This window comes from Numenius arquata, chromosome 7 (genome assembly GCF_964106895.1).
Source record: "Numenius arquata chromosome 7, bNumArq3.hap1.1, whole genome shotgun sequence".
Classification (NCBI taxonomy): Eukaryota; Metazoa; Chordata; class Aves; order Charadriiformes; family Scolopacidae; genus Numenius; species Numenius arquata.
Window position 1 is genome coordinate 34292246 of NC_133582.1, and position 12163 is coordinate 34304408.

The following is a 12163-nucleotide window of genomic DNA, read 5'->3' on the forward strand; positions in this document are numbered from 1 at the left end:
CTCCCATCCAAGCACCATAGCCTTACCCACCGAGACACCTCTGATGATCACTGAAGTCTTCACACTGCCTGTTTCCAACTAAATTTTCTTCTCCACAATCTCAACAATTTTGCTTCCTTGCTTCTCCTCTCAAATCCCTTAGAAGCCTTGCAAAGAATAACTGATGCTTTTAATCGGCATTTAACCTATGTAATCCTTTCAAAGTTATCATTTAAGGTTATGACATGTTATTTGAGAAGCCTGGCACAATTTGGAAATTATACAGTGATACAGGCCAAGACTAAAGTCACCCAGACATCTTAGAAAAGAGAGAGGCAAGTCAATTACACAATTGTGACTGATGGGTGCTTGCATTGTTCGGAAGGGGAAGTGAATCCATGCCTTGGCTGACTTATACTGCAGAAGAAAGCTAAAAATGCTGGGCATGACTATTTCAAGACTGAATACTTGAATGTAGGGTTTTTTTCATTACCTACATTTTTTATTTTGTACCTACTATGCTGTCAGACAACAGAATTTTTAATATTTTTCTGGGAAACATACAACAAAAGTGCTATTTTACAGTGAAGAATGTGTGTCATCTGCTTCAAGGTGAAAAGAGAACAACCACTTCCAGTATAAAGAGGAGAAAATAAAATGCTGAACTTTGGAAAAGATAAGTTATGCAAACTAGCTTGCTGAGGCAAGAATGAAGATGCAGCACAGATAGAATAGAAATGTACATTTGAATTCAATTGGTTTAGGCAAATAAGGAAAAAAAAAAAGAAAACGTCTTAGAAGAAACATTTCACAAGTGGCAAAAGAATCTGCGGAGACAAATGAAACCCATTATCAACTGAAGAGTTGCAGAAAAGACGTATCTTGGATGGAGGCAAAGAAATATAAAATACCAAAACAGAACATCAGGGAAGAAAAAAAATAATTTAAGATTAGACAAGCAAAATCGTTGACAGTTTTTGACTGAATTGACATACATTAGTCATCAGTGATAGTAGCACACAGCCAGTCTTTCAATTTTTCAGAGCATTCGAGTATTTTCTCTGATACTCAGTCAATTCAGGATTTAGCTTAAGTAATATAGGTATGATCACCAGAAAGGGATTAGCCTATTCAATAAGTGACATAGCATGCTTTTATTCACAATCTTTCAACAGTATTATGTATGTTACCATTATATTAATGGCCAAGTAAAACACAGTTACCAATATGGGGTGCCAATGAATGATTTCCTTTTGGCAATTGTAGCTGTTATCTGTGCAGATACTCCAAAATCAGCTATTAAAAAAAAAAAAAAAAGGCAAAAATAAAATGGCAGTTAATAACTGATTTGATGTAATTAATTGTTTAATTGTTAGTGAACACAAGTTTGGTTTCCCCACTATAAGAGCTTCTTAAATATACCAGAAATATTTAGCAAAAAATAAATAACAATGCAAACAATGGAAACTCAGTGTATCTTGGATCCTGTTGGTCTGCTCCTCTCAGCTGCCGACCAAACACGCAGGCTGCACACAAACCTGTCCTTCACCAACACAAGAAAGAACAGGCTAGCACAGAAGTTTTAACAGCCACATGCAGTATTATGATAAAATACATCATTTAGTATGATCCAAAAGACTCTTTTAAATAATCTTTCAAGGTACATTTCACATTTAAGCACTTGGATGGTACATTTTATTAAAAATACATAAAAACGTTGGATTTGATTTTTACCTCCCCCTTAAAACATTACAAAGTCTTTTACCTCAGTGTTTTAAACTACTCCAGTTAATCCTCAGACACTAACTGGATGGTGCAGTTAGAGATTACCAGCAAGAGAAAAAAATTCTGATATTCATTAATTCCTTACATGGACCATTATATCATTAAACAAAATACAAGGCTGCTTCTTAGAGCACATAAAAATCTGTTAATAACACTAAATTGTATTAACTCACCTAATTTTACATGTCCATTATCCGTTAAAAGAATGTTTGCTCCCTTAAAAAAAGCATACTTGAATTAAAACATGCAGATTCCTCCGATACCATATTTAAAAAAATAATATAAATGTGAGATCATATGACAAAGTAGGGGCCAAAGACAAACCAAGTATTGTGTGTTCAAGAAATCTGCAGCCTTCCCAAGGAAACGTTTGTAAAATCAGCAAGTTGCCATTCTGTTACATAAAGAAATTTGGATATACAGGGTTTCTCATTAATTTTTATTTCAGTACTCTTTAGCCTATGGTACTACAGTTTCCATTGTATACAAAACCCTCTCAAAAAGCAGAATATGATGAATTTCCTAGGCTGATGAATTCTTACTTTTTTCTGTTTATGACTGAAAGGAAACAGGAATTCTAAAGGTCAAAGCGGAAATAATTTGATTTTCTTTACATATGTAGGAGCTGGTTTTGTCTTGTTTGAGAGCCATAATAACTATAATTCTAGTTTTAAGGATCTGCCTTGGTATTCAAGTGTTTAGCAAAACTATTTACATCGTTATGCAACAGAGATTCTGTTAGTGCTAGATTTGAAGGGTTCGCTGTTGTGTGGCTATACGTACACTCACTTCAGCTCAATAATCAGAACTAACCTGAAGCGGTACCATAAAATTGCAACATAAAAGGACAGAGCAAACGTGATCTGAAGACCAAAACCGGGTACAGATTGAGTCGAGAGAAGGCTGGAGCTGGATAAACACAGCTCCAAATGGCAGCGCTGCCCATAAACAAGATGGAAAGGCAGCACAGACAGGCCTCCAAAAAACTACGTTTTTACAGGTTATGGCTTTTCACGGAGAAGGAAAAGTCAGACCTGCAGTAAAATGCAGCTTACCTGGGCAAACATCACACAAGTACAGTTAATGAGCCTTATAAGTGGAGTAAATAGTGTGACAAGTCCAGTTAATGTACTCTTCACCTTGTTCACCTTTCAAGACTAACAGAACAGATATTCTAAATACATAACTTAGCTACTGAGGGAATCAATCATAATTCAACAGCCAGGAGACCTGCAGATGAAGTATTTTTCCATGCTCATAAGAACAGCTTTTTTTTAAAAAATAATTCTCAACGTAAGCACTGTAAGAACTTGAGCAGTTTTGTTTAGAAACAAGTATCTGTGCACTGTATCCTTAAAAGCATCATTTTGCATTCTACAAGGTAGAATGAAAAATGTTTAATTTTTGTATCCAAAGTAATCTTTCATTCAGAATTTGTATTTATGATTGCTTAAAACCCAAATATCCTTCTGCAGTCAATGAGAACAACTTGGAATCGGGTTGCATTAAGGCATCTACAGTTGAAGCTACTACGTACGCTGCACCCCTAGTCTGAAAAAAACCAAACCAGCCAACCAAAACCAATCCCCCACACAACCAAAAGGAATGTGATAATTTACTGTCAGATATTCAGGAGGAAGCCTGCCAATTTTAAGCTGCACTCTGAAAAAGGAAAAGTTTGGAAAGGCAAAGAATAGGTAGTAAAACCCTAGGGACAAAAAGTCAACAGGAAGCACCAAAAGGAAACTATAGCAGAGTGTAAGAGTCTGAACAAGCCACCTTTGATACAGGTTTGTTGAGATGAAGGTTTAATTAAGTCAGTGTTCAGAGCTTGATCTGTGGTACCCTCTCTAATTTTAGCATCCAAGGGAGGGGACAGAAGTAGTCTCCAAGAACCACACAGAACAGCAGCCCTGCAATCTGCTCACTGAGGAAAGAAGTAAGAAACCAAAGCAAGAGGCCTGCTCACTAGCTGGTTCAAAGAGAAGGGTGTGTTGAGCTTCTTGGAAAGGTGTGGGAAAAAACAAACCTTTCCTTTTACACAGAGCACACACTTACAGCCACCTGAACTACATGCTGCTCTGGACACCAGCTGATGCCTAAATTTTACTGCACTAGTCTAAATAAATAGCATGTTTGGCTCCAATTAAAAGAACAAACTGTTTCCATGCATACATTTTAAAGAAAGAATTTTTTTTCTTCCCTTGGGCAGAATATTTTATTTTATTCTAATAGATAGAAAAACCCTATATATTTAAAAACATCTCCCAAATTGATACAAAACAGAAAAGACCTGTAAGAGCTGATGTAGCCTATTTTAAAAAGATGAACATTCCTTTCAGTTTTTACTTACCTTTATATCTCTATGCATTTTTCCTTTACTGTGAAGATAATATAGTCCCTGCATAAAATATTTAGATAATAATTTAGTCCAGTATTTTTCATTTTATGTACATTTCTTATTTAATTACCAGATTAATTACCAAATTTAATTATTTTATTACCACATTTAGGATCAAATTCAATCATCTAAATGACCCACAAACTGAAGAGGATTCTTATATTTCAGTGTATCTGAACTGCATTTGCAATTTCAATATACCTAGTAGCATAGTATCTAAAACACAGGATAGATGGAAAGAATACCAGTCACCACATCTGTTGTAAGAAAAGCATTCCTTGCCCAAGTTTTCCTCTGGACATGGTAACTGTCACCTTTTTAGACCAAGTTAATTACTTTCAAATCGCCCAACAGTCTTCTCTTCAGCAGCCAGATCACTGGATGCCTACTGCAGTTATCTCCCATATCATTATCATCTTCAATTAAGTCAAGAAGCATGCTAGGAAGCAGTGCTTCGGGTCTAATACAGGAGTTCAACTCCAGTTCACAGATTCAGAAGCCTCAGGCTACCTTTCTGGGTCTCCATGACAGTACTAAAGCATTTTAGGACTCAACACAAGTTAGAAACTTTAAGTTTAAATTCTGGAAGAATTCTATGAAACTGAATCTCTGCTTGACAAACCACAGAGCAGACAAACCACAGGCAAACCACGTAACTTCTGACAGTCCAGGTTTATCTCAAAAATTCTCTTCTGGGGTAAAACAAAACATAAATGTCTTCCTCACTCTGTGGTCATGAACCATGAAAATGTAGTCTTTATGGAGGGAGATACCCATGTCAAGACATATTATTTTTTTTGTCAGCTCATGCAAGGTATCACAGAGTTGACTGAAAAAATAAATTAGGATTGTTTTCAATTATCAGCATTTTTATGGACGGTCCTAAATATAGCAACAGGAAAAATGAGGAAACAATTACTTACATGACTTGGTACTTGAGATTTTCAAATGAACAACATTATACAGATAAAAACCGGTACCACTGAAGATACAGTTCTGGAGTATTTTTTTGTCAGTTCAGGAAAACCTGAATGACTAACAAGACCCAGCTGGTCCAATAGTTTTTCAGAGTCATCACTGCAGGCGTTCATGCAGACGCAAAAATTGGACTCAATTTGCTTTTGGTACAGAGTGCAATTAATCAAAGCATCTACCTGACTGTTGCAACAACTGGCATTTGCTAGAAGAGTCCCACGTACACTCCTCGCATTTAAATCTCTGGATGCTATTGGTACAGTAACCCAAACAACTCACTCATTGTTACCACTGCTCTGAAAAATTTGAGGTCACCATTTTCAAAACTGAATGCCTGGAGGCAGGTACTTTACAGGCTGTATTTAGAGGACCTGTATTTTCAGAATGAGTCTCACTGATTCCAGCCAGAAGTGACAGCGAGTGTTCTTTGAAAACAGATCATTTAAAGGGGTTCTAAATATGGAGATCAAACACTAACTTTAGGCATTCAAGTGAAACTTGAGATTCATGGAAACGGATGGTAGAATTAACATTGGACAAATTACTTTTATTGGATGGACAGACTTTTTACTAGGAAAAGTGACTGCTGCATTATAAACTACAAGAAGATATCAGAAACTATATACATTACATTTGGTCTATTAAGCATGTATTTGAAGACAATTTTAAAACATAAAAAAATCGGTCCATGGAAAACACTTAGAAAATACATACAAAGCAACAAGTTTCCTTCCCACAAGCAATTTACACATATTAACGAAGAAATCTTCCCACACTATAACTATTTCATAAACTCCATTCTAGACTCCTAGAACGGAAAGAGTCCTCCATACTCCAAGAAGTTTAGGGTTTGATGGATTGACTGTTTGGTGGATATGGAACTGGCTGGGTCACCATGTCCAGAGAGTAGTGATCAACAGCCCAATGTCCACACGGAGATCAGTGACAAGTGGTGTCCCTCAGGCGTCCATACTGGGATCAGTACTGTTTAATATCTTCATCAATAACATAGACAGTGGGATCAAGTACACCCTCAGGCAAATTTGCAGATGCCACCAAGCGAAGTGGTGTGGTTGACATGCCTGAGGGAAGGGATGCCATTCAGAGGGACCTGGACAAGCTCAAGAAGTGGGCCCATGTGAACCACATGAGGCTCAACAATGCCAAATGCAAGGTCCTGCACCTGGGTCAGTGAAACCTCTGGTATCAACACAGGCTGGGGGATGAAGGGATTGAGTAGCCCTGTGGAGAAGGACTGGGGGGTACTGGTGGATGAAAAGCTAGACATAAGCCAGCGATATGTGCTCACAGCCCAGAAAGCCAACCACATCCTGGGCTGCATCAAAAGCAGCGCGGCCAGGAGGGAGAGGGAGGGTATTCTCCCTCTCCGCTCTTGTGAGACCCCACCTGGAGTACTGCGTCCAGCTTTGGAGTCCTCAGCACAGGAAAGATGTGGACTTGTTGGAGTGGGTAGGAGAGCCATAAAGATAATCAGAGGGCTGGAGGCCCTCTGCTATGAGGACAGGCTAAGAGAGTTGGGGTTGTTCAGCCTGGAGAAGACAAGGCTCCAGGAAGACTTTATTGTAGCCTTCCAGTATTAAAGGGAGCTTATAAGAAAGATGAGAACAGACATTTTAGCAGCACCTGTTGCAACAGGAAAAGGGGTAATGATTTTAAACTGAAAGAGAGTAGATTTAGACTAGATACAAGGAAGACATTTTTTTAAAAGGAGGGTGGTGAAGCACTAGAAAAGGTTGCCCAGAGAGGTGGTGGATGCCTCATGCCTGGAAACATTCAAGGTCAGGTCGGATGGGGCTCTGTAAGAAGTATTAAGATACTGTTTTTGCAAAGAAAAAGCCTGTTTTTACAGAAGAACAACTTGGTGATGGGGAGAAGTAAAGAGGGGTGGGGCAAAGGGAAGTAGTCTTAGGCATCTCTGATGGGCTGTGACCTCTGGAGTACACAGCGAATGGGGAAACAGGGCAGGGGAATTTCAGCCAGGAATAGGGAATAAAAACAAAATGTGCCAAAACCCCATGTGCCTGCTTGCCAGGTCACCCGTTCTTGCAAGAATGTTTAAATAAAATGTACTTCATATTGATCACTGCCTGAGCCGCTGTTATTGGACAAGGAGCGTTTCTCACAGTTCTGAGCAACATGGTCTAGTTGAAGATGTCGCTGCGTACTGCAGGGAGGTTGGACTAGATGACCTTTAAAGGTCCCTTCCAACCTAAACCATTCTATGATACTATAAGAACAAAAGGGTTTAAAGTTTCAAAAACCAAAATGCTTCCAGATGTCAGGTAAGTCTTCACTGTAAGGAAAAAAAAGCCATGTCCTGCGAGTCAGAACTCAGCAATCTCTGCCATGGCACAGGGAGATGGTAAGTACGGGAGAGAGCTGGCTCAGGGACAGACCTATCTTGACAGTGACTGAGAAAAGCAGTAGCTAACAAATGATGGCATTTAACAGATTTGCATTCACTAAAAGCTAAGAACTGCTCTCTCACACAGAAGCAAGACACCCCAAAAAAGTTTATTATTAAGTTTTACTGGTGAACTGAACCTTTAATTTGGGAAAGAAAAATGAAAGCTAGCATACTTATGAGGAGAGGCTGGGGACCTTCATTTGAACATCAAGTACTCAGGCAATTATTTTTTTTTTTCATATTGGCACAGGATCAACTATCAGATATGCAAAACTGGGTCTTTAAATTTTTCCTTCAAATGTGCAGTAACTAATTTGTACCACAAATATGGGTAAATCAATATGCTGCTTCCCCCCGTTAGAAAAAAATTAACAGCAGAAAGACAGGGTTTTTTTTCAAATGATCCAGGATAAGTTGAGGTTACGCAATTATCAAATCAGTTCCAGGCATACAGGACATCCTCAGAAGTCTGACAAAAATGCTAAGTCATCCAAACACTGTACTTCCATGTCATCACACATATTTGTAGCTTTTATTTTTAGCTTTTAATACTTTTACATTAAGAGCCAACCACAAGAACCTGAGAACACACTACCTGTAGCGTTTCTCTGCTAACATAGGCAATCTGCTGTTCTGAAAGTGGTCCAGTCACTGAAATGGAAGGGAAAAAAAAGTATTTATCAAAATCAGGTAAGATACTGCCCATTCCAAACACATACCTCAATTACTTCCATTCACACTGATAGGAACTTACAGTAGAAGTCTCAAAGTAAATGTGCTTAGACCTTCCCGAGATTAAGCATCCCAAAGACCACCAAATATTTTTTAAACTAAAAAATGTCTAGTCCCATTGGAATGGAAACTACTAACTCCCTCCATATAAAAAAAATCTCAAAGTAATTAAGAGGAAGAAGAAACGGAAGCAGTGATTTAACCACATCTTCTTCTCCTGCAGAAACCCATTTTGTCCTTCTATGCAGGGTTGGACTTCCTACCCAGTTACTCAGAGCTGCAGCAAACTCCGCTCAGTCCCCTTTGAGCTCTAGGAATTTCCTTCTACCCTTTGCAACCTGCTCTCTCCTTTTGTCCTTCCTGCTGCCATGTGACCATCTCTCTACTCCCTGCAGCCATGCGACCTGCTCTCTGCAGCTTCTCAACCCTTTTCTGCATGAGCTACCAGCACTGTTGCTCCTGGGCCTGCCACACCATGCATCCTCTCTAATTCTCCCTCTGAGCAGGCTCAGTAGCTTCCCAAGGGAAGGAGAAGTCTTCCACTCCCTCCAAGGTCCCATTTCACTCAAGTGTCTTAAAGGAAAAGAGTCACATTCTGAACAAATACATAAACCAAACGCTGAACAGCAAGCAAGGAATGGCCCGTGACTTATCCCCAGTCATAGGACTTTGATCCCAAAATCAAAGTGTTTTAAGACCAGGAAATGCAGTCCTCACTGCAAGCTTCTCAGGTTTTGCAGAGAAAACAAATAAAGAAGTTGGATGGGGTTTCTTAAAGGAAACTGAGGGAGTAGGGAGTTAAAAATGAAACAAGATTTAAGCACCTAACTGCTTAGCTTCTACAAAACCCACAACCATTAATATAAATTAGCATCATACAATATATATCTTCAAAACAGGTCTAGATCCATTTTCTCTTTTCTGAAATAAAAGCTCCAAAGCCCCATAAAACTAAATACATTAGCACCTAGAGTATGTATTTCTAGTCATGTATGTTTATTTTGGGAAATTTAATTCTGATTAACTTAAATGGCCTAAGATTACAGAGGTCTATAGTTCAATTGGAGTAAGACCCTTTGGAACATAATTAAGATCAGAAAAGAACCTTCCAATTCCAGTTCAACTACCAGCACAGAAGCCAAAATTCAGCTGCAACAGGAAACCACTCCTGTACGACATCTGTTCACACATTTATGTTACATGAGCTCATTTCCTATTCTACAGGTGTCGGACATAACAAAGCTTATTAGACACAATGCTTTTATCAACACTAGCAAAGATCTAAAAGATCAACAAGTCCATGCTCAAATGATTATGCCGTGAGCATGGTGTGAACTTGTGAACTGGTGCTTTGTTTTAATTGCACCCATGTTAAATGCAAAAAGGTATACAAGCTATTTACAAACAAGAGAAGGATGTGAAGATCCTAACACATAAAAATCGTCACAATTTAGAATACAGATGGATTTCCTGTCTGAAAAACATCACCTGAGAACCAGAGCCATTACTCACTTATGACATACTCCTTTCCTAAGGAAATCTTAATTTCAGGGCAATAAAATCCCTCAAAACTGATCTTATCTCTTGAAAACTAGCAATCAATTGACTGATCATCTCTTTATGCAATAGATTCACACACGCCCCTTGTTTCTTTGACCACTCTTTGCACCTAAGCCTAAAGCAAATATATAGGCCACCTTTGTTTTTCACATCGTGCACCCAGCATAAAAAAAAGAGACATTCTTGACACTGCTGCTATACAAACATACAAAAGATCACTGTTTACAAAGGACAAGAGCATCCATGCTATATCTACTTATCTAGGTAGCCATTGGCAGTGGTACAGACTAAAAGCAAAGTTCAAAAACTCAGAAATTAAATGGCTATGAAGAAAGATAGCATATAAGGATATGTATTTTTTTTTTTTTTACAATATTGTCTAATTTTACAGTCTTTGAAAAGCAGCAATGAGATCATATGAGCTACTGAAGGAAGGAAATAACTACTGCTGCTCAAAAAAACCCCACTATATCTAATTTTGTTTAAAAAGCCCAAACCAAACCAATTATGTAAAACATAAGCTAAAATTGACCTTCAATGGATTATTATCCATTGATAATAAGGCTGCCTTCTTTGCCTCCATCTTCAATAGTCAGACCAGCTACCACCAGGGTGTTCAGCCTCCTGAGCTGGAAGATAAGGATGGAGAGCAGAACAAACTCCCCATAATCCAGGAGGAAGTAGTTAATGGTATGCTTCTGCACCTAGACACGCATAAGTCTATAGGGCCAGATGGCATTCACACAAGGGTACTCAGGGAGCTGGCGGGAGAGCTCACCAAGCCTCTCTCCATTATCTATCAACAATCCTGGTCAACAGGAGAGGTACTAGATGACTGGAGGGTGGCCAATGTGACACCCATCTACAAGAAGAGCCGGAAGGAGGATGTGGGGAACTGACTGGATCAGCCTGACCTCAGTATCAGGAAAGGTCATGGAGAGGATCATCTTGAGTGAGCTCTCATGGCAAGCGCAGGGCAGCCAAGGGATCAGGGCCAGCCAGCATGGGTTTAGGAAAGGGAGGTCCTGCTTAACCAACCTGATCTCTTTCTGTGACCATGTGACCCGCCTTCTCGATGTGGGGAAAGCTGTGGACGTTGCCTACCCGGACTTTGGTAAGGCCTTTGACACTGTCCCCCACAGCATTCTCCTGGAGAAGCTGGTGAATCATGGCATAGACAAGTCTACTCTTCACTGGGTAAAAAACGGGCTGGTTGGCCGTGCCCAGAGAGTTATGGGGTAAAATTAATGGGGTGAAATCCTGTTGGCGACCGGTCACCAGTGGTGTCCCTCAGGGCTCAGTTTTGGGGCCAGTATTGTTTAATATCTTTATCGATGATCTGGATGAGGGGATTGAGTGCACCCCTCAGTAAGTTCGCAGATGACACCAAACTAGGTGAGAGTGTTGATCTGCTTGAGGGTCGGAAGGCTCTACAGAGGGACCTGGACAGCTTGGATCAATGGGCCAAGGCCAATGGGATGAGGTTTAATAGGGCCAAGTGCCGGGTCCTGCATTTCGGTCACAACAACCCCAGGCAACGCTACAGGCTGGGGGAGGAATGGCTGGAAAGCTGCCCAGCAGAAAAGGACCTGGGGGTGTTGGTGGACAGCCGGCTGAACATGAGCCAGCGGTGTGCCCAGGTGGCCAAGAAGGCCACCAGCATCCTGGCTTGTATCAGGAATAGCTTGGCCAGCAGGAGCAGGGAAGTGATGATGCCTCTGTACTGGGCACTGGTGAGGCCTCACCTCGAGTGCTGTGTTCAGTTCTGGGCCCCTCACGCCAGGAAGGACATTGAAGGGCTAGAGCGTGTCCAGAGGAGAGCCACCAAGCTGGTGAGGGGTCTAGAGAACAAGTCATATGAGGAGAGGCTGAGGAAACTGGGCACGTTTAGTTTGGAGAAGAGGAGGCTGAGGGGGGACCTCATTGCCCTCTACAGCTCCCTGAAAGGAGGGTGTAGAGAGGTGGGTGTTGGCCTCTTCTCCCAAGGGAATCATGACAGGACCAGAGGAAATGGTCTGAAGTTGCGGCAGGGGAGGTTTAGATTAGATATTAGGAAGAATTACTTTACTGAGAGAGTGGTCAGGCACTGGAACAACCTGCCCAGAGGCGTGACTGAGTCACCATCCCTGGAGGTATTTAAGAAACATGTAGATGTGGCACTTCAGGGCATGCTCTGGTGGCTGAGATTGTAGGGGTCTTTTGTGTGTGTGTGGTTGGACTCGGTGATCTGAGAGGTCCTTTCCAACCATGACGATTCTGTGATTATGGATACTAAATTTAGGATTCCTCCCCTCAAATTCCAA

At 40.4% G+C, this 12163-nt stretch overlaps 1 protein-coding gene across 4 annotated transcripts in view; it reads right to left on the reverse strand.

The window, feature by feature from the left end:
• Window positions 1-12163, reverse strand: part of MAP4K3 (mitogen-activated protein kinase kinase kinase kinase 3) — an 84917-nt gene that overhangs the window by 51468 nt on the left and 21286 nt on the right. For all 4 annotated transcript variants that reach the window (XM_074150619.1, XM_074150618.1, XM_074150617.1 and 1 more), the window contains exons 5-8: window positions 8164-8219; window positions 4118-4165; window positions 1938-1980; window positions 1203-1275 (exon numbers count right to left, since the gene is read on the reverse strand). In XM_074150619.1, the coding sequence (XP_074006720.1) occupies window positions 1203-1275; window positions 1938-1980; window positions 4118-4165; window positions 8164-8219 (220 nt within the window). The remainder of the gene's footprint in view (window positions 1-1202; window positions 1276-1937; window positions 1981-4117; window positions 4166-8163; window positions 8220-12163) is intronic.